This window comes from Acipenser ruthenus, chromosome 3, assembly GCF_902713425.1.
Source record: "Acipenser ruthenus chromosome 3, fAciRut3.2 maternal haplotype, whole genome shotgun sequence".
Taxonomy (NCBI): Eukaryota; Metazoa; Chordata; class Actinopteri; order Acipenseriformes; family Acipenseridae; genus Acipenser; species Acipenser ruthenus.
The window spans coordinates 43,359,432-43,385,728 of NC_081191.1; the positions used below are offsets into that span (position 1 = coordinate 43,359,432).

Sequence of the window (26,297 nt, forward strand, 5' to 3'; positions counted from 1 at the left end):
ACCCCATCGTTCATCTCAATACACCCCATTGTTCATCTCAATACACCCCATTGTTCAAATCAACAGAGCAATACACCCCATCTTTCATTTCAATACAGCAATACAACCCATCGTTCACTGCCATCTACAATATGCACTGCCATCACTTGATAGATGTTCTTATATAAAAAAGACACAGATATGCTAAATATGTATTTAATTTATTATTGGCACTTTTTTTAAAGAATGACTGGTTTTACTTTTCAAGCTGATATTGTTGGTTGTGCACAGGCCACACCTACCTTCCTCAGTCTCCTCCTTCTCTGTGCTGCCGTCGTAGAAATAGATGTGCTGTGTGGTGACCTCCAGACGACCCTGTATCACGGCAACGATGGTGATGAGCTCACAGTCCTCCGAGATCACCAGCTTCTCTTTCTGATTCTGCTCCTCCTCGTCCACCCTGCCAGAGGAGAAGGGGGGAGAGAAGAGGAGAAGGTGGGAGAGAGAGAGACGGGGGTAAGAGATGGCAGGAAGGGAGAGAGAGAGTGTTGGGGAAGGGAGTAAGTGTGAGAGGGAGAAAAAGAAAGAAAGAGTAAAATGTCATAGACATATTACATTAGTTAACTGTCTGCTTTCTAAGCCTCTCAGCAGTGTATTTTATCCTTCATGTATTGAAGATCCACAGTGTATCAATTTTCCATAAACCAAAACTAGCCAATCAAGTAGAGCGTAACCTGTTTCAATGGGCGTTTCGATTCATGAGCATCTGTTGAAGTTTAAGCAATCTATCAATAACATGCATTACAAAGCAAGCAGTGATGAAACAAATTAATGTTCCATCATGACCTACACCCACAGTATCTACATGTTCAAATGATACATATGTACGGACAGCCACTTGAGACTGAAGTGCTATAACTAGGCGTGTGCATAAGTAGCCAGATTCCCCAGACATTGTTCGGTGTTCAGGTTCCAGGTTCATGCGCATCAGTGCTGTTCCACCACACTGATGGTGCTATGCTATCTGCAGTGTATACTAACCTAACTGCAAACACATTCTCTGAGTTGCGCAATGACTTACTGATTGTTCAGAAAGACCAGGTCCTCATCCCCCAGTTGGTCGTCCTCCATCTCGCTGACCTTCGCCTCTTTGGCCACAGCCAGTGGGATGGACTCTGTGGGGCTGTGCAGGTGGTCAGCACCTGGAACACATGGGGCAAACCAGAAATCACATCAGCACTGGGTTTCACATCCTCATTTACTAGGATCCAATCAAACACGGGACCCTCATTGGGAAACTACAGAATTAAATGATTTTATATGTATCCTGGCTTTACAAATTGTTTCTAAAATGAACGAAAAACGTTGCAAACCCAAGTTGAATCAGAAATTAAGAGATACTAAAAGAAACTTAAATCAATTCAATGGCAAACGTTCTGACTAGAAGTCTTTCTCAGCATCTTCAATGTTGAAATACATTTTGATTCACATACTTATATAAACTGGATAATCTGGGCAGTTGATAAAGTGTGAATGATCTCTGAATGGCCGAATGAATTAGAAATTAGAACAGGGTAGATGAGAGTGAATTGAAGTCAGTTGTGCACTTACCCATGTTGTCCCGCAGAGCACTGGCCTCAGAGTGAGAATCAAAGCTGTAATTGGGGACCAGCTTCAGCCTCATTTTGGAGTAGGTTTCCGCGCTCGACAGCTTCCACCTCACCTCCACCTCCTTCCTGTGGGGAGAGCCGGCAACTTCATGAGTAAAGAGACTCTTCATTTTCTACACACACACACACACACACACACACATATATTATATATTAGTTAAAACCTCATCAAAGGAGCAAAAATAGAGTGAACTATTGCCCAAATATCCTTACACCAATGGGCAATAGTCTCCCTCTGACGTTTGATTGCTTCACATCATTGTCAGTCCTGCCCTTTTTCAAAGGAACACCCTTCACCTTCACTCCTCACAACAAGACAAAATGGCTGAATGTGAAAAAACTGCTAAACAGCAATTCTGTGAGTTAACAGAAAATTAATTACAAAACATACTACAAAAGAAAGATGCTCCAAACACTAAAATGGTGATTAAAATGTCACTGTCATTTGTTTCTGACTTTCTGAACTTCAGCTCGACGATATATGCAAATATGACGGCCAGGATCTAAACTGTATTATGCAGCAGTCAGCAATACATACATATATACATACACATATATACACATACATACATACATACAGTACTGTGCAAAAGTTTTAGGCAGGTGTGAAAAAATGCTGTAAAGTAAGAATGCTTTCAAAAATAGACATGTTAATAGTTTATATTTATCAATTAACAAAATGCAAAGTGAGTGAACAGAAGAAAAATCTACATCAAATCAATATTTGGTGTGACCACCCTTTGCCTTCAAAACAGCATCAATTCTTCCAGGTACACTTGCACACAGTTTTTGAAGGAACTCGGCAGGTAGGTTGGCCCAAACATCTTTGAGAACTAACCACAGTCCTTCTGTGGATTTAGGCAGCCTCAGTTGCTTATCTCTCTTCATGTAATCCCAGACAGACTTGATGATGTTGAGATCAGGGCTCTGTGGGGGCCATACCATCACTTCCAGGACTCCTTGTTCTTCTTTACGCTGAAGATAGTTCTTAATGACTTTCGCTGTATGTTTGGGGTCGTTGTCATGCTGCAGAATAAATTTGGGGCCAATCAGATGCCTCCCTGATGGTACTGCATGATGGATAAGTATCTGCCTGTACTTCTCAGCATTGAGGAAACCATTAATTTTGACCAAATCCCCAACTCCATTTGCAGAAATGCAGCCCCAAACTTGCAAGGAACCTCCACCATGCTTCACTGTTGCCTGCAGACACTCATTCGTGTACCGCTCTCCAGCCTTTCGGCGAACAAACTGCCTTCTGCTACAGCCAAATATTTCAAATTTTGACTCATCAGTCCAGAGCACCTGCTGCCATTTTTCTGCACCCCAGTTCCTGTGTTTTCGTGCACAGTTGAGTCGCTTGGCCTTGTTTCCACGTCGGAGGTATGGCTTTTTGGCCGCAAGTCTTCCATGAAGGCCACTTCTGACCAGACTTCTCCAGACAGTAGATGGGTGTACCAGGGTCCCACTGTTTTCTACCAATTCTGAGCTGATGGCACTGCTGGACATCTTCCGATTGCGAAGGGAAGTAAGCATGATGTGTCTTTCATCTGCTGCAGTAAGTTTCCTTGGCCGACCACTGCGTCTACGGTCCTCAACGTTGCCCGTTTCTTTGTGCTTCTTCAAAAGAGCTTGGACAGCACATCTGGAAACCCCTGTCTGCCTTGAAATTTCTGCCTGGGAGAGACCTTGCTGATGCAGTATAACTACCTTGTGTCTTGTTGCTGTGCTCAGTCTTGCCATGGTGTATGACTTTTGACAGTAAACTGTCTTCAGCAACCTCACCTTGTTAGCTGAGTTTGGCTGTTCCTCACCCAGTTTTATTCCTCCTACACAGCTGTTTCTGTTTCAGTTAATGATTGTGTTTCAACCTACATATTGAATTGATGATCATTAGCACCTGTTTGGTATAATTGTTTAATCATACACCTGACTATATGCCTACAAAATCCCTGACTTTGTGCAAGTGTACCTAGAAGAATTGATGCTGTTTTGAAGGCAAAGGGTGGTCACACCAAATATGGATTTGATTTAGATTTTTCTTCTGTTCACTCACTTTGCATTTAGTTAATTGATAAATATAATCTATTAACATGTCTATTTTTGAAAGCATTCTTACTTTACAGCATTTTTTCACACCTGCCTAAAACTTTTGCACAGTACTGTACATACATACACACCAGTGCCGTGAAAAAGTATTGCCCCGTCTGATTTTCTGCATTTTTGCATATTTTTAACACTGAATGTTATAAGATCTTCAATCAAAACCTAATATTAGATAAAAGGGACCCTGAGTGAACAATTAACACAAAAATGTAATACATATTTCATTTATTTATTAAAGAAAGTTATGCAACACCCAATGCCCCCGTGTGAAAAAGTAATCTCCCCCTTAGACTCAATAACTGGTTACGCCAACTTTAGCAACAATAACTGCAACCAAACGCTTCCTGTAGTTATTGATTAGTCTCTCACAGCGCCGTGGAGGAATTTTGGCCCACTCCTCCATGCAGAACTGCTTCAACTCAGTGACATTTGTGGGTTTTCGAGCATGAACTGCTTGTTTCAGGTCCTGCCACAACATCTCAATGGGGTTTAGGTCTGGACTTTGACTACGCGATTCCAAAATTTTAAATTTCAACCATTCTGATGTAGACTTGCTTGTGTGTTTTGGATCATTGTCTTGCTGCATGACCCAGCTGCGCTTCAGCTCACAGACAGATGGCCTGACAATCTCCTGTAGAATTCTCTGATACAGAGCAGAATTCATGGTTCCTTCAATGATGGCAAGGCGCCCAGGTCCTGATGCAGCAAAGCATCCCCAAACCATGACACTACCCCCACCATGTTTGACCAATGATATGAGGTTCTTACTGTGGAATGCAGTGTTTGGTTTTCGCCAGACATAACGGGGCCCATGTCGGCCAAAAAGTTCCACTTTTGACTCATGTCCATAGAACATTGTTCCAGAACTCTTGAGGATCATCCAGGTGCTTTTTGGCAAACTTGAGACGAGCATTCATGTTCTTCTTAGTGAGCAATGGTTTCTGCCTTGCTACTCTGCCATGAATCCCATTTTTGCCCAGTGTCTTTCTGATGGTGGAGTCATGAACACTGACCTTAGCCGAGGCAAGAGAGGCCTGCAGATCTCTGGATGTTGTTCTAGGGTTCTTTGCGACTTCCTGGACGATTTTACGCCTTGCTCTTGGAGAGATTTTGGCAGGACGGCCACTCCTGGGAAGATTCAGTACTGTCCCAAACTTTCTCCATTTGGACAATATGGCTGTGGTTCGATGGAGCCCCAGAGCCTTAGAAATGGCTTTGTAACCCTTTCCAGACTGATAGGCATCAACACCTTTTTCCGGAGGGCTTCAGGAATTTCTTTTGTTCGTGGCATGATGTGCCTCTAGAACCTGTGTGCTGACAACTTCACTCTGATGGTAAGGGCCAAAGTTAGTCAGATTTATATTGGGCAGGGCTGGCCCAAATCAGGCCTGGTTTTTAACCAAAGTACTCAAACAGCTGACCCTAATTATCCCTTTAATTGGGTTGAGTTAACTAGGGGGGGGGGGGGGGGGCAATAACTTTCACACCTGAAGATTGCATGTTTGATTACCTTGCACACCAAACAAATGAAAGAAGCACCAAACTTTGGTGTCATTTTTCTCCCAGACTCCATTGACATACTACTACAACCCACAAAAAAAACTGACCAAATGTAATGTGAAAAATGTGCAAAAATGCAGAAAATCAGACAGGGGGCAAATACTTTTTCACGGCACTGTACATACACACACACACACACACACACACACACACACACATATATATAGACATGTGTTAATGTACCTCTCTGCCCAGGCCCCTCTCTGGCTGGTCAGCAGTCTCCTCAGGGATCTCCACTGTCGCAGCACAGCACTGTGGTGGCTGTTGATCTGCTTCAGCATATTTGCATAGCGCAGGTTCTCAGAGCGCATCCTCTTCAGGTAGGGCTCCATGATCAACTCCTGGACAGTACACACAGAGTGGGGTTACGACACAACAGAAACACATGCACGGCACGGCACAACACAGAGTAACAGAGCAGCTGGCACTAAACTTCTCTTTCAAAACGTTCATATTCTAGTTCCCTTTAAAAAACCTGTGTTCTCATATTTCTCTGAATCTGCCTTTAGATGGTTTTGAGCTAGGATGGAGAATCTTAAGTGTAGAGCACTGAACAAATTACATGTGATACTTCTTACTCTAAGGGGGCAGCGGTTTCGTCATAATATTGTAGATGAATTCTGAAGCATTATTTCCAATGAGCGATGTTATGAGCTCAGTGGGGTTCGTGTCTGCCCCTGTGGAAAGCGTACCTGGAACTTGGCCTTGCTATCGGCCTTCTCCTTCTCTCTCCGCAGAGAGCTGCTCATCAGCGCATCAAAACAAGAGTTCCAAAAGTTAGACATCAGGTCGTGGCTCTTCCCAAATGTATCATCTTCATACTGAGCCATGACAGGCTGGATCTGGAAGAGTGTGGGCGAGACAAGGAGAGAGAGAGAGAGAGAGAGAGAGAGAGAGAGAGAGAGAGAGAGAGAGAGAGTGAGAGTGAGAGTGAGAGTGAGAGTGAGAGTGAGAGAGAGAGAGGAGAGAGAGAGAGAGAGAGGTTATGCCATGTATGTGCTTTGGCAACACAATTATTTTTATTGTCATGCCAATAAAGCCAATTTGAATTTAATTGAATTGAGAGAGAGAGGAGACTTAGAAACAGCAAATTTACAGGTTAAATTACATATAAAGTAAAAAGAGGGGGACATAGGCATCAGGTTATATATAAGAATTGTACATACCTTTTGATGGGAACGATATCTTTATGCATGATATGTTTTTAAAATTCTACCTCAATGGTAAATAACATTTGGCATCAGATTAGTTTAACAGGGAAATCAGCGTTATTTCTCCTTTGTTAGAAGTGAAAGTTCAGCGCCCTAGTCATTGGAGTAAGCCTTTCACAGACCACCGGCTCTTGCACAAAGTGACAAAACCAGAAAGAATCACATTGTGTCAGAGTCCACTTTCTTTTGTCATTTCCATATTCAGTATTGTGTTTATGTATTTTATTTTTGTATTCAGTATTATGGTGGTGTGTTGTTAGTCTGCCTACCAAGACAAAAAATTACTTGTGAACCATTATGTATGAGCCAAGAACGACTGAATCACTTGGCAGTTCTGCACGTTCAAAAGAACCTTACCGATGAAATAGAGAAAATCTCCTTAACGACTGCATTTTGCGAACTTAACAGCGCTGAAATGTTTTTGCTATAAAATAAGTTGACTAGTATGAATGATTTATTATGGACCAATTTAGTTTCACCTGGTTGGCAAGCTTCATTATTTTTGTTTAGAAGTTCAGCTGCATGCAGTTGTCAGCGTTCTTCAATTGGCCAGCCTTCCATCTGGCCCTTCGGATATCAGCTGCAGTGCTGCCAACTGGGTGTTTGTTTTTTTCACAAAATGTGGCTGTTTAATTATGTTTTGCGGGAGAAAATGATGTTAAGCGTGTTGTCTGTTTGTGGGTGGTTTTAGCAAAACGCTGTTTTTTTTTTGTTTGTTTTTTTAAACATGTAATCTCTGCCATGATTGACACAACATGATTAATAACACATCCAATTAGAATTGGAGTAACACACACAGATAAAATATAAATGACACAAACTGCACCGATCTCAAAGGCTGCACAGAACATAGTGCACAGCAGTGTTAAACTCTGGGGCCATGCTTTTTCATTTAAACTTTAAGGTTTTTTCAGGAAGAAGTAGGCAGGTTTTTGTAAAAGCAGTTGGCAGCCCTGGTCAGCTGTCCTTCATTACAAATGCTAGTTGCAGATATGCATGGTTGAAAGGTCACCGCTATCCAATGTTCCCTCTAGATGTGCGAGTGTTGTGCGATATGTTATTTATTTGGTTTGGTAATTAATAGGAAGGCGCTGAAAGGATGGAAAGTGTGGTCGGATGATGTTAAAACCTTAGTTTATTTAAAATCTTGAACATTTATAGTGCCTTGTTCTTGCTGATATTTTCGAGTTTATTTGTTGTGTGTGATGCATTTACTGACAATCACATTTGCTGGTGATCATTGTTTAGTAGGGCAGTTTATATTATCTATGACGTCACTTGTTTAATATTCAACTAAGCTGCCCATTGACAGAAAAGTAGTACTCCGAGAAGTTTGTAGTCCACTCAGTACAAGAAATTTAGAGAGAACATTGCTGGTATCTACAGGGTATTTGCGTCCCCTAACAAGCAATATTTATCGGCAACACGCCATAATACAGGAACAAATGATCACTGCACTTTATCCTGTAATAACCCTTCCCATCCTTGATTACAACTCACTCTGTATGTAAGCAGCCCTCAATCAATAAACTTTAGTCACACACTCTGTATACACATTCATTCCCATTTGCGTCAGTACACTCCATAACCTAACAGTGATTTTCTTTTTTTTTACAGTTTACTATTATTATTTAACTTCTTCAAATAATGACTCCTCTCCTGTAACTTCTATCTTTCCTTAAGGTTTGTTTAAATGCTTGCTGTTCACGCAGGTCCACTTCTGTTATTGAAAATGATTTGAATGGATTTATGCTTGCCCACACAAAGTGGGGTGTAGCCCCCCACAGAGTTGCCATGCCACCACCATTGATTGACGTGCTTTCATTACTTCACTTGCATGCTTGTTGCGCAGTCATTTTTAGAAAACAAAGACGGTGCGAGCGGGTGTCAATTTTAGACAAAAAGAAAGGAAATTAGATGCCCATTTTAATTTAATAGTTTTAATAAAATTAAGATTATAAATATATTTGCTTTGTATTTGTATTATTAAATGGCAATCAGAAATCATACCATTGTAAGTGGTTATTTTGAGGTCATTTTTCCTACTTTGCCATCTTTAAACAACTTCAGCCTTTGCCACGTTGATAAGCACTATGAGACCTGATAAATATTAAAAGATGATATTGTTTAAAGATGGTTTAAATCGGCTGCACGGTTGGAAGCGGACTGGGTAGAAAGAGAGCAGCGGAGCCTTACATGCTTCTCGATGAATGTCTGCCACTCCACGGCGCTGCAGTAGTTCTGCAGATCCTCGAACAGGGTGGAGCTGCCATTGGTGGGGGGCATGTTGGGCAGAAGGTGCTGCAGCTCCAGCATCTCGTAGTGCTGGTCCAGTAGGGTTCTCACTATGGGAACCAGGTACGTGAAGGAGTCTGCACGCCCGGCCGCCAGCGAGTGAGAAAGCGGCCCGCCCAGCCTGCCCAGCAGGAAGCAGACCTCCTCCCTCCGCAGAGACAGCACCGTCTGCAGGAGGCTGTGCAGCTTCACACAGGCCATCGCACACACCTGCACAGGGGAGAGGCGACCACGTGAGTACAGAGAGGGTACATCGCCGTTATAATTTATAATCAACAAGGGTGGGGAGCTCCGAATTCTTGACAACACCAGTTGGCCACTGAAGTATGAAAAATAAACCAAGATGCTTTCGAACACCCAGAGGCGTATTTATAAAGTGTAAATGATACGCAATCACAATGCAGAAAAGAAAAACTAAACCCTCTGCAGAGGAAGTGAAGTAAGGAAGACAGAGGACCATGGGGCCAAGGTACTGACCTGTGCGTTCTGCTGATGGATGTAGCCAGTGATGATGCGCAGGCCAATCTGGGGCATCTCCCTCATGTCTGTGGCCCCGTTCACAGGGTAGTACCAGGCCTGCAGCCTGTCCAGCAGATTCACCACCCCTTCGAAAATCTGACAGCGGGGGGGGGAAAGTTATTTTAGAGACCGCCTTGAGAAGTGAAGACGCAGGTATGCAGGAATCACTTTGTAGAGAATAACAGTGTGAGGGACATTTTCTTCAAATGGGACTGGTTTCCCTAATGCATGTTTCCCCTTTTGTCAGACATTTAAAATCCCAGCCCTCGGCATCCAGTCTTCCTGTTTGGTACCCTTACCACCCTTTCCCCTGCATTTTTCACATGTTCTTGCCATCCCTACGTACTGCATCTATGTTTCATGTCCCCCCCACCCAGATATCCTGTCCACATCTCCTACCTTCTCACTCCAGAGTGCCTGGTTGGCGTGGCCCTCGGTGAAGAGGAAGTCCTGCAGGAGGCGGAGCAGCTTGACCACGTTCTGGACGTGGCCAGGCAGCGTGGCCCCCGTGGAGTCCTTGATGTCTGAAAAGGCAGACTCCAGCATCATCTCCAACAGGCTGGGAAGAGAACAGGGCTGGTCACTCACCAGCTCAACCCACGGCAATGTCAGGGACATTTTAGGACATCATGATTTGCTCATGCAACACCAGGCAAACTTTTCAAGCAACTTGATGATGAGGAAATTTCCAAGCAAATTTCACATTGTGAATATAGTGGTAGCCATGTCCAGCTTATTCACCTATCGTGAGACTGTTGCACTTCATCAGTCCTGCCACCAGGTGGCAAAAGAAAGCATAAAATGCATTAAACAAAACAGCAGGGAGCGCTGCGGACATTTTGTCAGAGCGCAGTGAAACGGCACATAGTTTGGCGTTATTCTCTTAGGGCAACTGATTGTTCGTTATTGTACTAAAATCAATATATCAGGTTATATAAAGTGCTTACAAGTATAAATACCCCAAAAAACACTTGCCCTTTTTAAGGGTACAGGAGATGATCACTCCAACATGACTATGAAATGATCTCCAGTGTCCTTATTATACTACTGGTACAGTACTTGTACACTTCCAACTATAATGATTCACTACTCTGAGTCAAACTATTATACAGGCCTTTTAAATTTTGTATTTGTTAATATATGCATGAAAGACGTAAAAATGAAAACTTGAACTTAATAATGCACTGAAGTCCAACAATAATCGAAAGCACAACAGTTAATATAGTCTTAAAATGGCACAGATCTTGCTATGTAATCAGGGTGTAGAAAATCGAAGTCATACTGCATATGTTAAGCACATTCGTTACAATGTGTCCTATGAAAATACAGTCGGTCAAAAGGCAAAGATCAATATTGGATTTTGTGCCAAAAAGGTAGGCTTCATTCTGGTTCCTTTTCGTTCATCTAGTACACTTACAATGTTAGTTAAAAGGGAAAGTAAGGTTTTACTGAAAGGATATGAAAAGTATAAACATACTATTTAGTTTAGTTCTGAAGCAGTTTCACAGTGGAGCTATTTCAAGTTATGTGATGATCTATGTTTAATATGTTTAAAAATGTGTATTTGAAAATATGTAATTTATAGTGGGTGCAGATGCTGCTCTGGCTTTTTATATTTATTTACTTTGCATTTGCTTCAAAAAGACAACTGGTTTAACTCTTATCATGTGTTAGCTGTCCTAAGAAAAACAATATTATAAAAGATTACCACATTTTTTAATCTCTGTATCTTTGGTGTCACCTAACCCCCCTTCATGAATCAAGTTCTGTAAATCCAGCATCTAAGTTTAATTCGGATCGAAACATTTAATTTAAACTGTTTTCAAGTTTTGTTTTACTATTACAGTATGTAGCGCATGATTGAGTGTTAATCAGTTTTACTTCAGGTGTTGCAGCCAGAGTTCTTAGTGACAGGAGAAAACTTTTAACCCAGCAAACCTCCACGCTCTCTCTTTGCACCCCCTCACCCCTCACCCCTCACCCCCACCTGCGCTTGATGTCATCGGGGGGCCGGACGAGCTCGCAGGACGAGCCCAGCTTCGTGAGGACGGAGAAGACCTGTCCACGCTCCTTCCAGACAGTGTCGTCACTGCCTTCCACCCCACGCCACGTCACAGAGAACACTATGTTAGTGAGCAGGTTACATAGCTCCTCCTCTGGGGTTTGCTGTGGAGACCAGGGACATGGAGAATAACTGGTAAGAAAGCAAGTCAGGTAATGAAATATCTAGTGTAGTTGCCTACAGGAAGCATTCAGACACTTAGCATGGTACAAGACTCTGCTACATGTGAGATGGGGCAAATTAAATTATTCACAACTGACTGTGGACAGGTTAAAGGGTGATTAACTGCAAGTAGTCGTTTTTACTGTTGTGGATGAACGGTCAGATAGACAAATATATAAATATTTGTACAGACTGTTATATGTGTGTTGCTGGTGTTGTCAAACACACAAACAAAGTGCGGCCCAGCCCAGTACCTGGGGGTTGCTGGTGTTGGAGGTGTTGTCCCCAGGCTGGGGCTCCTGGAAGCTGCTCTCGTCCAGCACGTTGGACAGGCTGGAGCTCTTGCATGCCCTCATGCCTGGGAAGGGTTTGAAGGCCTCCAGGGGGGAGGGGGTGTCGGCCTGGCTGACAGGGGTGTGGTTGCCGCTCTCCACGGCGGCCAGCGAGCCCGTGCTGGCCAGCTCCAGACCCAGCTCAAAAGGGGAGGACCCGAAGGGGGAGAACGGGGAGTAGAGCGACGACTCCTCCTCCTGGGCCCCGGGGATATCGATGGTGTTGGAGGAGGAGCGGCTGGTCGCATCCTGGGAGTCGAAGGAGTTCCCGTAGGACTTCATCTTCATCCTCTGGGGGCAGCTGCTGTTGCCTGGAGACAGAGAGAGGTCTGAGAAGCCCTCAGAGACATCTGTGTCGGAGGTCTCATAGCCGAAGGGCAGGAAGACGTCTGACAGATCCCCGCCCGTTCCCGTTGCCCTTGCCCCTGCCCCCTGTGGGTCCTCCAGCATGGCAGGGTCCTGCCGCGGCAGGTCTAGTGTGTCACAGTTTGGTGAACTGGAGAGGCTGGTTTCCCGAGACTCGTACGACTCCTTCACGTACAGCATAGTCAGAGTGTCCTGCCAGCCAGCCTGCCGCGCCAGCTGACGCATGTTGTCCTGGTTCGAGTAGATGAGATGGAAGAGCTGCGGTAGAGGAAAATAAAACAAGACAAGAGGTTGGTAATTGTTTGAGGAGTGAAGTGTGAAAGCTTAGCTTTCCATTAGAACACCCCTGTATGGTGTAAATCTCAAAACGGTTATATATCCTGGTTAATATACTAAATACTTAATCATTAATCTAACTACTTACTGAAATGGTTACCCAAATACATCTGCAAATTAAAAAAATAAAAAGGGTTCAGAAAGGGCTACCCTGTATAAAAATGTAGAAGTAGCAGGGTACAGCACATAGTGGAAATGAACCCGATATCCGGAAGCAGGAAGATGTGTTAACTTACCTTGCGACAGACATCCAGTCTAACAGTGAGATCCGCTCTGCGAGACAGGTACACCACTGCGATCAGATCCCGGTAGTTGGGGTTCACATCTGGGGATGGGGGCAGGGTGTAGAGAGCAGGTTAATAAGAGCAGCACAGGGATTTCAATTCTCAGATGAAACCATTACAGTCATTCCAGCTCAGGTGGTATCAATTCTGGGGTAGTGCTACATAAACCTCATGAGATGGAGTAAAGGGGTTCCAGGGCAGGTTTTGTCTGTGCATGTAAAAGAAGAGCAGTAACACACACATGGCGAGAAAGAGCCTGAAAGTGTTAAAAATGCCAATATTTTGGTTACCTGTGGCGAGGACCTGTTCTGAGAGGCAGCGAATGAGAGACATGGAGACTGGGACCTCGTTTAGGTAGCTGATCAGGCCCTGGTAGCCAATGTCCTTCAGCTTCAGACGGTGCTTACTCCTCTCAGGAACCTTATCAAACTTTATGATCTTATACAGGATCTGGGAAGGGAAGAGAAGGGGACATTTAGATGTAGGGGTCACGGTCACATTTCTGAAGTTAATCAAAAGGGCCTCTGAGTTTGCATGGACCATTACAAATGCAATGGGGATATAATCAACGAAACAAAGTCCATACTGTATATGGCTTATTCTCTGTAATGGGATCCCAAAAAAGTTACATTCATAACATATTTTCTTTGGAAAATGGCATTATCTTTAAATCAAAGAAGAAATGAAGCTAAATAAAAAATAAATTGTTTAAACTGGTATTTTTTAAAATTGTGAAATATTGTGTTTGTCTATTTTTCAAATATATGTTCTATGGTGTGATGTATCAATAACTGAAAGAAATGTTTTTTCATGGTATGTTACTTGTGTGTTACTTTGGGCCAGACATATGATCACTCTCAGAAAATAACCCATATACAATGCTCCTTGCTCCTCATGATTAGATAAATCATTAATTTGGTTAATTCACTTATTACCGAGACCCTGATTAGCACAAGTCTTGAACTACCTCACGGAAGGTAACAATAGGTATTCCAAAATCAGTGCTAATTGGGATACATTAAACCAGCTGTATATTTTACTCTAAAATGTCTCTCTAGTTCACTGTTTTCAATTTTTCATGGTAAAAGTCAGATTGTGAAATATAGGGAGTGAGGTTTATAAAACTATAAATATTTCCATCACTTTGTCCCTCCTCCCTGCACCCTCACCTTGAAGACCCTCTCCCTCAGCTCGTCGCTGTATTTCTTCTGCAGCAGGAGGGAGTACAGCACCTCGATGTGGCCCGTGTCGAAGAGCAGTCCGAACAGCTGCTCCCGTGTGTGGCCTCCGCGCAGCAGCCCGAGGAGCACCTCCAGAACTCCACACACCTAGGGGAATGAGGGGTAAATATAAGGGCTTCAGGACTGACAACATATCCACCAAGGGTTCTCAAACTTGTATGTTTGGGGGGGGGGGGGGGGGGGGGGGCATTTAAAAAAAATATATATTTGGACACCCAAACTGGAAACTGAGGAAAAGTCAAATCGCTAAAACAATACTGCAATGAAGTGAAAGTGATGTTTATTGTATATTCTCTGTATGTCTCTCACCACCCCTGAGCCCAGGCTGAGAAGCAGTGGTATCAACTCACAATCGCTCACAATCCCTCCCAGCCCCTACAACTATTTCTTCTGCTCTCACACACTTTTTTTTTTTTATCCTAACCAGTTCCTGCCCTCTTCTCTAATCGCAATTTATTTGCAGTCTTTTACACTACCCATATCTCTAATCCCCTCACACCCAGCGATGTACCCCACAATACCATGACCCGCCCTCTCCCCCCTCCCCCCTCCTCTCGCTGCCTGAGGCCCTGGGTACCTGCTGCTCGTCCTGGACGGCGGCTGCGTATGACAGGATGCTCTGCAGCTCCTCTGGAGCCACAGCCCGCGATAGGAACTCTCGGACCAGCTGGAAGAGAGAAGTCTGCACCGTCCGCACATCATCCGCTGGGACCGCACCATCCTTCTCACCCCTACACCACAAACACATGGGAAAAAAATGTCAGAGGCTCACTAAATCCTGTAATAAATCACTCACCTTTCAGGGAAATTTATTTATTATTAAGTCAACTCATGTTCTTTATTGGAACGGGTAACAGGGGCAATGCATAATTCATGAGCAGTCACGAGCCTAACGTGTGTGATGCGTTTGAAGAGGAGAGGAAAGTAGCGACAGCCGATAAGATTATAGCCTCTGAAGAAGTATTTAGAATTTTCATATTGATATTGAACGTCCGAAATACAAAATGTCTAAGCGTTGTGCAGCCAAACAGCTACCGAAAGAAGAAAAAAACAAAACATGTTCCTGCTTGGACAGCTATCTATTAGGGTTCATGGAAGGCCTTACTGACAAAACACGGCCTCAGTGTGTTATCTGTGGTGAAATACTTGCAAATGACAGCATGAAGTAGAGCAAATTAAAAAGACACCAGGAAACCAAACACCCGGAATCTGTAAGTAAAGATCGTGACTACTTTAAGAAAGAAAGACATTGCAATTGCAAACAAACCAATTGCTTTTGAAAAAGTAGGGTGCGATGCACAGAAGGCAACAGAAGCTTTGTTTTGCTGTTCACTTTTAATTGCAAAAACAAAAAAACACACACAATCGGCAAAGAGCTGATCAAACCAGCCTGTATTCAAATGGTCGAGAAAATGTGTGGACCGCAAATGGCAAATTAAAAGATTAAAACGATTCCATTATCAGACAATGCAGTACAAGACAGGATAAACAAAATGGCCGTAAACTGCGAGAAAACACTTGTACAGAAATTACAGACGACACAATTTGCTATCCAGTTGGATGAAACAACCACAGTGGCAGATGAGGTGGTCCTACTCGGTACATCGATGAAGCCGAACTAAAGCAGGATATCTTAATGTCTACAAATCTTAACACCACAACTACGGGTGAGGATATTTTTTTCATGAAGTGGGCCATTACTTTACAGTGCACAGCCTGCCATATGAAAACCTTATTGCATGTTGTTCTGATGGGGCAGCCGCTATGATGGGTAAAAAATAAGGGCTTCAATAGTTGCTTAAAACAGAAAGCTCCTAACTGAGTAATATTTAATTGTATGATTCATTCACGCTCATTTTTTCAGCTATTTACTGTGCTTGAATACTTTTTTGTCTTATTTTCTCTGACTATTTGTTGTTTTGTCTGTATGTTTATTGACGCTGAATCACTCTTTACCTCAAACGGTGTTTAGCCCAGTAAGTCAGCGGAGACAGAGACCTTAATGATAGATAGAACTTTACAGACCAGGAGTAATTATTTTAAGAAGTTAAATAGTAAACTGTAAAATAGTATTCCCCATTGCGTTATGGAATGTACTGATACGAATATAAATGAATGTGCATACAGAGTGCATATAAACAAAAATGTGTTGATTTGAGAGTAGCTTGCACACAGAGTGAGCTGTAAACAAGTTACCAGATAATGTGCAGTGATTACTTGTTCCTGTGTTGCCAAAAAAAAAGATTGTTAGGGGACACAAATGCCCTGTAGAAAGTGGTGACCTTTCAATCTTGCGTATCTGCAATTTCAGCTTTTATAATGAAGGACAGTTGCCGCTCAACGGGCCAAACGGAAGCTTCTCGCGGGCTGCCAATTGAATAACACTGCTCTAAATGGTTTTATTTTATTTCGTGATTTATTGCAGTATTTTGTTAGCCACTAAAAAACACACCTTAAAAAGGAGCAAGCCTAGCTATAACCATATGAAACAGGATGCTTCTTGCAAATAACCCCAGAGGAAAACAGCACTCAAACAAATGAAGGAAATGTATGTTATGGCATTAATTCATCTTTAAACATCTTTCAAGCCAATCATTTTTTTTTTAGCGTTTATGATTTAGCAGTATCACAATAACCTTTTGGCAACCCCAATTCTTTCTGTTGCTGTGCATGCAGAAAATATACTATGACTACTACTACTACTAACTAGAACTGCTAGGCAGTTTTACGGCTTCCAAGCTCAGTACCAATTGGAAATGTTGGCAAGCTGTAGCATTGCAGCACAAGTGTTAGCAACAGATCAGTTTTATGGAGCAGTTTCAATTCAAAATACTGCATTAGTTCATTATCTCACGATGCTTTGTAACTTTAAACACCATAGTAACAATGACCCTATCTACACACTGTAAGGAGTTATAAGCTAATTTTACATTTAACCTTAAGGAGAGATCAAAGGTCACGATCAAGGTAATTTTTGAATAGAGCATACATGGGTCCCTAAATGTGTTGTATAGTAACCATAACCCTATGTGCACTGTAAGGCGTTATAAGCTAGTTTTACATTTTAACTTAAGGAGAGGTCAAAGGTTGCAGGCAAGGTAATTTCTAGATAGAGCACATATGGTTTCCTATATGTGTTCCCTAGTAACCATTAACCTATCTGCACTTTGTAAGGAGTTACATTTGACCAGAGATTTTAAAAGGTTTTTAAGTTAGTTGGTTTAATGCTTTACAAACAGAAGCACTTTGATGTTTGGGGCACGTTTTGGCGAATTTGGTGGCAGCCATTTTGATAGTAAAATTTATCGCAGCAACTTCTGCTTCGCAAACTGAAGCGGGTTTGGTTGCTGATGACATATGCATAGTTTCAGATCAATCGACAACAGTTCTGTATTAAACCCTCCCTCTCCCCACACTCACCCGTAGTGTGTCCTGATGGAGTCCAGGATGTACTGCACTCCGTATTTCCTGCGGATCCTCTGCTTGTTGTCTTTGATGATGGACGACACATACTGAATGTGTCCTAGAACAGAGAAGCAATACAACATATTGAACATTAAAATAGTCCGTCCTTGTGCTGCTCCGACCGGATAAGCTTCCAGCAGAATGCCAGCGAAGCATGCAACCTGGTGCCATTCCTCTTATCTTTTACCCAATACTCCCTCTGCCTCCTCTTGTTCTTCCCCCTCTCCTGCCCTCTTTCCTTGACCATCACTAACCTCCATCCCCTACCTATCTCCCTCTCCCAAACTGTCCTCTCCCCTTTTCCCTCTCTTCCCTCCATCTGCCCCTGGGCATCACACCCGTCTCCACCCCTACTGCCCTTGCATACCAAGGCGGACAGTGAAGTCGCTGTGGCTCCAGATGCGAAAGTCAAAGAGCAGGTGCTGGTAGAGGTAGTGCAGCAGGACATTGTTCCCCTCACTGCAGGCCTGCTCTGTCAGGGCCTGGCACGTCCTCAACACACTCATGTCCATCAGCTGGCTTGGCACCTGGGCAAGGCAGAAAGAGAGGGGGCGGTCTCATTAACAGACCAGTCACAAAGCACGATTATGAACATTAACAACAAGATCATTAAAAATAGACCCTTGAAACTCCATAATAATTCTGAATCACAAACCAACAGAGAACTTGACAGGTTACAATGACATTTTTACACTCTAAGTTTTTTGAAACGGCATTAAAATAAAAAAAAACACTGCACATAATTTCTGTATTGTCATTTTAATTAAATAATGTAAAGCTGAAAGAAAAATTAAGAAACTACAAATATTTGTTAAAAACAAAATTATTTTACTGCCACAAAGGTAATTTTTCTTGTACAATATCCACAACTAAAATGTGACCAACAGAATCATAAAATACAGTTTTGCCAATATCTCAAAGCACGATGTGTATTTCCTGAAAGCAAAAGTAACATGACTCCAATATGGCGGCCATCATAGGACAAAGTGAAGGGTGCCTTTAGATTTTTCCTGAAGAATGTCCACTATGTGGAAAATATAAAGTAGGCATCTCAAAGGGTAAAACGGATATTTGAAGTTGAAATAGAGATGATGGCTGTGTCTGAATCACCATTCAGCACATAGGAGGAGATACCTCTTATGCCTTGAGGCAGCACGTGACACAACTTTCCCAGTCCAGTCTCAAACCAAAGTCCTGTTAAGTAGAATAAAACCTGTTGAGTAACAGAAAGTGCACAATGTAGAGGAGGAAAAGGTGTTGAATCCACCACTGTTATGTGAGCCATTCTTTCCAGTCCTCCCAGGGGAGTGCAGTGTGTGTGCGCAAAAGATCCTGCAAAGGGATGATGGCTTTCCCAGAGAATGCACCATGAGATCAGCAGTGGCTATGTGCAGCATCCCTCAACTGTGACTTTTGACCTGGCGTCAGGGAGGAGTGCCTCAATGCAGACTTCCTTTGTGGTCAAGTACACCTGAAACACTAACTGGATGTCCAGAAGTTCCTTTCCATATGTATGTAAACTTGTGATATCATCTAAAGACTGTCCCATTTACACTCAAATACTGGGTGTAACCCTAAAAGGAGATGACAAAGTTAACCCTAGCCAATAATTTATGTACAGCGACAAGGACCAGGGGACAAAGTTGGAGAGTGGAGACAGACTTAGGACAGAAGGAAGGAACCCACTTTCATATCTATTTATTTATTTATGATTACCACGCAACATGGTTGCTGCTTAATCACTGCGATCAATTAGCCATTAACAAGTGGGCAAAGGCTGATGGCCAAATGGCTTTATGAGAAAGAATGAATCTTGGTTATAAATCTCCCTCCTGACCTGTGAGGGCGCTGTGTAAAGGGAACAGTGTGCCCCGGACTGGATGGTCTAGCAATTCATTCAACAGAAAGGTGGAAGTCGGCCATCTAGAAAGGGGGTGGAGCCACAGTACACCAAGTCATTGCCCCAGACGGGAGGCGATATGGCAATCGCGGATTGCCACTAACCAAGGGGGTGTGGCTGAAGGTACAAATGGGTATGTGGCCGAGTGAACTGCTCCTTTGTTAGGGTTGCGAGAGAACCGCTGAAGGACTGTAGAGTTACCATGAGTGTTTTGTGTTTGTTTGTTTGCCAATCTAATTGTACAAGTTTGTCATTATTAGACAGCTAACACGTTCTGGCAGCCGTCGCTAAAGGCCAGCACTAACCCGGACAGCACTGCACTACTGTTCACTAATAAATTATATTTCACCACTTGCACCAAAGCACTCACTCTGGACTTGTGATCGTGTTTGTGTTCCGTGTGTGTTTATACAGTGTTTATTATTTCGGGACTGAACCCTGCGGTTTCACTGTGCAATACACATTGCTGTGTATTGACAGGGATTATTATTTACGGTTGCCAAAACAACCGGGATTAAAAACAAATAAAGAATTGTTTGGACTGTGAACTTTGTTGTTTGTCATCTGTTTACGCATTGCATCACCACTACACCTGCGCACTGCAAACCACTTAAATTCCTATTAAGCCAATAGAGGACTGAATTGGTTGCATGTTAGTGGAGATGGAATTGGCTTTCTAAAGTAACCTTAAACACTCCTTAGTGTGTAAACATCACATGGCCCTACTTAAGGGCAATAATTAGCAATGTTAGATTTAAAAGCATACAGTCTCCACTGGGGATAGCCATCCTTGTTTTACAAAAGAACACCATTTTGCCAATTATAAGTCAACCAAATTCACAGCTGGGTTTTCTTGCTTTAGATTTCCCACAAACACAACAGTGTAATTTATGGAGTCGCCTGTTTCCAGCTTCCTGCCCTCCGGTCTGATCCTGTAGTTGCAGAGCAGGTTGGACTTGTGTGTGTGTGTGTATGTGCGCACGTGTTTACTTATTCAACTATTTACACAGGAAATTCCACCGAGACCAGCTCTCAATGCCAGGAAGGTGCTGTTAATGGGGACAGCTAGTACTCTATAAATCACTCATGAGTGTGGCTTTAGTGAATCAAAAACACAACAAATAACACACATTAACCCCTTTGCAGCCTCCATCAGCTTTGTTCTATTCCCCTAGTGGTCTTTGGGTAGCCACCATCAGCCATGTTTGATTTTGGATTGTGCGTCCCTTCTTAGCTGTGTAACTACAGCATTGTGTCATTAAACTGCACCAAACTCCGTAGAGAGACAGTCAAGCCCTTTGCGAACCTGCCAGACTTTGATTGGTGTTGCAGCTGTCACTCTCTCACAGACTGACATTCCCAGATCGCCAGCACAGAGCTGTTGTTTTTTTGGCCCAAAATTTACATTTTCTCTTTCAAAAGGACAACAAAAACATCCAAATACATGCAAGTAATTCGTGTACATTATTATTATTATTATTTATTTCTTAGCAGACGCCCTTATCCAGGACGACTTACAATTATTACAAGATATCACATTATTTTTTAAATACAATTACCCATTTATACAGTTGGGTTTTTACTGGAGCAATCTAGGTAAAGTACCTTGCTCAAGGGTATAGCAGCAGTGTCCCCACCTGGGACTGAACCCACGACCCTCCGGTCTAGAGTCCAGAGCCCTAACCACTACTCCACACTGCTGCCATCCTGTCTCCCTTCTCCCTTTCCTCTGTAAAGCTATGAATGGATAAACTGGAACCTCCCATGTACCGTAATCTCTGTGGTTTGCAGCTCAAACCCCTCCTTCTCGTTGTGTGGGAACCTCAGGGGTTTCCCTGACACAGCGCACTAGTGTAGGAAACTTTGTTGGCTGAGTGCCAGACCTGGGTTCAGGGGCACCTGAGCTAGGGGGCCAGCCCCCCTCACTTTCTGACACAGTTTATGTCCACCTTGTAAATAAAGTAATACAAACAAATGTTGTTTATTGTTCTTATTTAAAATGTAAAAAGATGCTTCCATTTCAATGTGTGTTGCCCAAGCAGTAATGTAATTACAGTTGATGTTATCTTTGATTTGTAAATGTTAGAAAATCTACTTTATATCTTCATTTAAGTTTCTGTTTAGTTTTCTTGATTATTTGAGCCCGGCACAGAGAAGCTGTTCCGAGCAGAGTCGTGAACAGTATCTGTTATCAGCACTATTTCATTTGTGGGAGAGGGTTACGTCACCCAGTTCAGACAGGCTTTCAGTGTGCAGAGCCTTTACTTTTGCACAGATAATGTTTTTTTCAGCATGAGAAACAGATTACTTTTAAAGCAGGAAATATACAGAGAACTTGGATAATTAAAGAATGGATAAATGAACACTTTCGAAGGCAATAATATTGTGGATGAGGCAGCGAAAATCGAAAATCTTAATTTCACCGCCACCAAAAAATAACATAAAATGTTAGGTTAGAATCATAACCTTGGTTCCCTGAAATAGATATGTAACCATTACCTCACGGGTATTTACCTCCTAAAGACCTGAAACCTGAATAAGATATAACAAAGCTGCTCAGCTGAGCCTGTGACGCAGTCATGCCTGCCCCTGAGGGTATAAAGGACAGCGTGCACAGATCTCAGCGTCATTTTTCTTCAAGCCTGCTGCAATCAGTGACCCCATTTGTTTGAAAAAACGTTATATAGCATGTGTACCCGTTATTACTGCTTTGTAGAATCAACACAGTAAACTTGAATTTTGTTACTTTTTAGTGTAATTGTAATTATAATTTCACTTACTGCAGCATAATTGTAACTGTAATGTCATTCTAATTATAATTATACTTGACCCCAGGTCTGCTGAGCGCTGTGCTAGAAAGCAAGAAGAGTTCTCAAGGGTTGTCTGGAGCCACGCCATTATCAGGACACAATGTTCCCCAGGGGAGGGATTGTTAGCGCAAGTAGGGCTTGCTCAGGATGCACCACCCTGCACTGTGCAGCTTAAATGCTTCCTGTAGATCAGCCTGGCCCCCGCAGAGCACTGGAACAGCCTGGACTCTCCTTTCCGCATTCTAATAAACAACCAGGCAAACATTCCTGTGGTGCCATGGCCAAAATACAAGAGAACAGGAGGGAGCGGGCCAACTACAAACTGTTCTACACTGAGCAAAACACAATACTTACATGTGCATAATTCTACCACTCTTTGGAAATGTCAACACCAAAATCCACAATATGCAGATTTTTCAAATACAAATTATAGATCAGATTAAAATTTAAGTAGCTGCTTCATGGGACATAACGTCTGGTGCTGTAGAGAAGTCTCTCTCCAATGTTCCAACTGCAAACAAACCATGTGACCTGCAGCACAGCAAGTTATTAGGCAACGGGAAACTGCAGCTGATCTCTGGGTATGCCTGCCAACGCTTGTAACACATTAAAATAAAATGGCCATAGATTCATAACGAATTCAAGGAGAACAGTACGAGACGAATTCATTTACAAATTGTAGCCAAACTCACTTCTATAGAATTTATTCCATGAGGCTCACCTTCTGCAACAGCGCCCCTATGATGGCCGGCCCCTGGCACTGCACCAGGCTCTCCTGATTGACAGGATGTTGTCGCAGGAAGTTCTTCACCATCAGCAGGAAGGAGGCCACGCTGTTCCACTCCAGCCTGCCCTCTAGAGAAAAAAGAAGAGGCACAGAGGCACACAATCATTTCAAGCACCTGCAACTGTAAATAAATCTGCTGCTCTTTAAAAATGTGCACTAAAATGTACCCCCTTTAGTGGCTGGTTAATTGAGTGTTAACAGAATTTCAGTAACTATATGGACACCTTGTTATCTGATGTAATTTTAATTAATTACTGTGACAGAGAGCGAATGAATCTGAATCAACAATCTCCCCCTCGACCTGTGAGAGCACCTTACAACAGGAACTGCGTGCCTTGTACTGAATGATTGGGTAGTTAATTCCAGGGGCAGTCGGAAGCCGGACACTCAGGAAGGGGGCAGCGTCACAATACTAGGAGTAGTCACCCTAGTACGGTGAGCGAAGTTTCAGTCATGAATTGGAGGAGACGTGATTGAATTAGCTATCGGAGGTGGCGGGGCTGAGGGTACTTTAGGGTACTATAGGGGACGGGACGCTGTAATCGGTTCCTTTGTTGTGGTTAATGGGAGGAAACAAGGATGGTGAAATTTAGAGTGAAGTGTTTTAAGTAACTGTGTACGTTTGTCTTTGCCAGATGGCTAATACATACTGTGAGCTGCCACTTCAAGCCAGTAACAAACCAGGACTTCACTGCACCTGTACACAAGCAAGGACCACTGATTCAAGCACCGCACCTGCACCTAGAGCACGCACTGTCCGGAGACGTGTCTGTATCTGTGTTGTGTGTCTGTGTTTTGTGTATTATTATTTCGGGACTGCAACCCCTTGGTTTATATGCTGGCAATATCCATTGTTGGGTAGAGCCAGCATTATTATTTAAATGGTCAAGGAGACCAGTAAAAGAAAATAAAAGAACTTGAACTGTGAACTTTGTGTTTGTCATTGTCTGGAGCACCTGTATCACTCTTTCACCTTCTGGGGTGGTTCTGGCGTGGTAGGGGGGGAATAGGGGAGGGGGTTCTGACCTGAGGACTTGCCCAGCGGCAGCAGCATGCTAGGGGTGTTGTGGGAGGAGGTGAGCTCAAGTCCCACCAGGTCTGCGGTCTCTTGCAGGGTCTCGGACTCCTCCGTCTGGCAGCCCACCTGTTCCAGCATGGGCAGTAGCACACCCATCCCTCCCACGCAGTTTATCACATCCTGAGACAAGAGAGAAAAGCCCGTTCAGACAAGTGAACACACACACACACAGAGCCAGTTCAGACTAGAGAAACTACTCAGCAAATACATCACAACAAGAGACAAGAGATGAGAGAAGAGAGAGAATAGTCTGTTCAGATAGGTGAACACACTGCAGAGAACCAACTGAAAACACATCATAAGAGACCATAAACTAGGGGGAAAAAGAAAAGCGACTAGAGAGAAGAGGCTTGAAACAAGAGTCAACACACTGTGGAGCACCCACTCTGAAAATGCATCATAAGAGACAAGAGGGAATTGGACCATCTGCAAGCTTTTCTACCCAAGCATCGAATGTGAAGGCTCCAACAACCAGACCAGGTTTGCGTGTATTTCTTTCTTTTTTATCTATCACTTAATGCTCTCGCTCCTCCTGTACCCGTCTGTTTTCCCCTCCCTCTCGACACCACCCTCTACCATAGCCATTTCTACTCCCACTTCTCTACTGCTTCCTACCATGACTATAACTAATATACCCATAATCCTCTCCTCTGACTCCTCCCTGCCTCTACAAACTCATCAACCCTGATCTCCCTGCCTCTCCCCCTCTCCTCTGCTAGTCTCCCCATCCCCTGCTCTCTCTCTCTAGCGCCCTCTGGAATTGTCACTCGGCTTTGTACAAAGCTGACTATCTCTGCCTTTGCCTCTCACCTCTCTTGACTTCCTAGCTCTCACTGAAACCTGGCTCTCCCCTGATAACACTACCACTCCAGCCACCCTTTTCTCTCTCTCTGTCCTATTCCACTCTCCTCACCCCACTGGATGGGGTGGGGGAACAAGACTTCTGCTCTCTCCCTCCCTGCTCTTTTCTATCCCCCTGCTCTCTCCTCTCTCTCTCTGTTAGCACCTTTGAGTTTCACGCTGTTGAAATCACCTCCCCTTGTCGACTCCTTGTTCTCTACCGCCCTCCTGGACCCCTTACTCACTTTCTTGATGAGCTTGACTTCCTCCTCTCCTCCCTCCCCTCTCCCTCCACCCCTGTTGTTCTATTAGGGGACTTCAACATCCACCTCTCCAACCTTAACCATGCTGCTGGATGTCTTCCCCTTCTTCACTCCTTCGCCTTCTCTCACACCTCCCCTCTATCAACTTCTTCTCCCAACTCTCTGTAGACTCGGCTACCTCCACCGTCTTCTCCTCCCTCACCTCCTGCCTCGACTCCCTTTGCCCCCTCACCCCTCGACCTGCCCGCCACAGCCCTGGCTCTTCTCCGTGCTCCACATGGCTCGTACTGAACAGCGCTCTGCCGAAAAGATATGGAAGAAAACCAATCTCCCTGCTTCCTTGGATCTCTATCGCTCGCTCCTCTCTTCCTTCTCTTCTACACTCACCTCTGCCAAACACTCCTACTTCCACTCGATCATTCAGTCTTCTACTCCCTCCTTAGCCCCCCCCCCCCCCATGTCGTCTGACGACTTTGCCTCCTTTATTCTACTAATGCTCTTAATTATAACTATTAACTGTATCTTGTACTTGATTTTACTCTTCGATATCCATATTCATGTTCTTGGTAACTGCTCTTATTTGAAATCGTTTTGTATCCATTTATCGTACTTACTACATGCTCTTAATGGACTTTACTCATGTAAGCAAATATCTTTACAAGTTAACTGCTTGTAGTCGATCTCTCTCTTAAATGTAATTATTTACTGTATTCTTTACTTTGCTCTTATTTGATTTGAATTTATTTTCTACTGATTTTATTGTACTTTATAACTGCTCTTAACTGTAATGTGATATTTTGTAATGTGATTTTCTGCACTGTGATATTTTGTAAGGTGACACTTTGTAGTAACTGTAAGTCGCCCTGGATAAGGATGTTTGCTAAGGAAAAAAAAAAAACACATACATAAATAAATAAATAAATAAATAAATAAATAAATAAATAAATTGTAACTGGTAATCATGAAAACAAAAGGCCCGAGAAAAACATCTCAATAACGTGTTGAATAATTGTATTATTGCCAAGTATCAT

At 43.2% G+C, this 26,297-nt stretch overlaps 1 protein-coding gene across 3 annotated transcripts in view; it reads right to left on the reverse strand.

Moving 5' to 3' along the window:
- The window catches only part of LOC117394352 (neurobeachin-like protein 2), a 137,857-nt gene that overhangs the window by 25,092 nt on the left and 86,468 nt on the right, over window positions 1-26,297 (reverse strand). For all 3 annotated transcript variants that reach the window (XM_033992526.3, XM_033992524.3, XM_033992525.3), the window contains 18 exons: window positions 24,112-24,283; window positions 23,020-23,153; window positions 17,956-18,115; window positions 17,544-17,646; window positions 14,701-14,854; window positions 14,052-14,210; window positions 13,173-13,332; window positions 12,835-12,923; window positions 11,819-12,520; window positions 11,328-11,506; window positions 9,740-9,899; window positions 9,299-9,436; window positions 8,723-9,031; window positions 6,008-6,157; window positions 5,499-5,656; window positions 1,591-1,715; window positions 1,061-1,181; window positions 282-439 (listed from right to left, as the gene is read on the reverse strand). In XM_033992526.3, coding sequence (XP_033848417.3) covers window positions 282-439; window positions 1,061-1,181; window positions 1,591-1,715; window positions 5,499-5,656; window positions 6,008-6,157; window positions 8,723-9,031; window positions 9,299-9,436; window positions 9,740-9,899; window positions 11,328-11,506; window positions 11,819-12,520; window positions 12,835-12,923; window positions 13,173-13,332; window positions 14,052-14,210; window positions 14,701-14,854; window positions 17,544-17,646; window positions 17,956-18,115; window positions 23,020-23,153; window positions 24,112-24,283 — 3,331 coding nt within the window. The remainder of the gene's footprint in view (window positions 1-281; window positions 440-1,060; window positions 1,182-1,590; window positions 1,716-5,498; window positions 5,657-6,007; window positions 6,158-8,722; window positions 9,032-9,298; window positions 9,437-9,739; window positions 9,900-11,327; window positions 11,507-11,818; window positions 12,521-12,834; window positions 12,924-13,172; window positions 13,333-14,051; window positions 14,211-14,700; window positions 14,855-17,543; window positions 17,647-17,955; window positions 18,116-23,019; window positions 23,154-24,111; window positions 24,284-26,297) is intronic.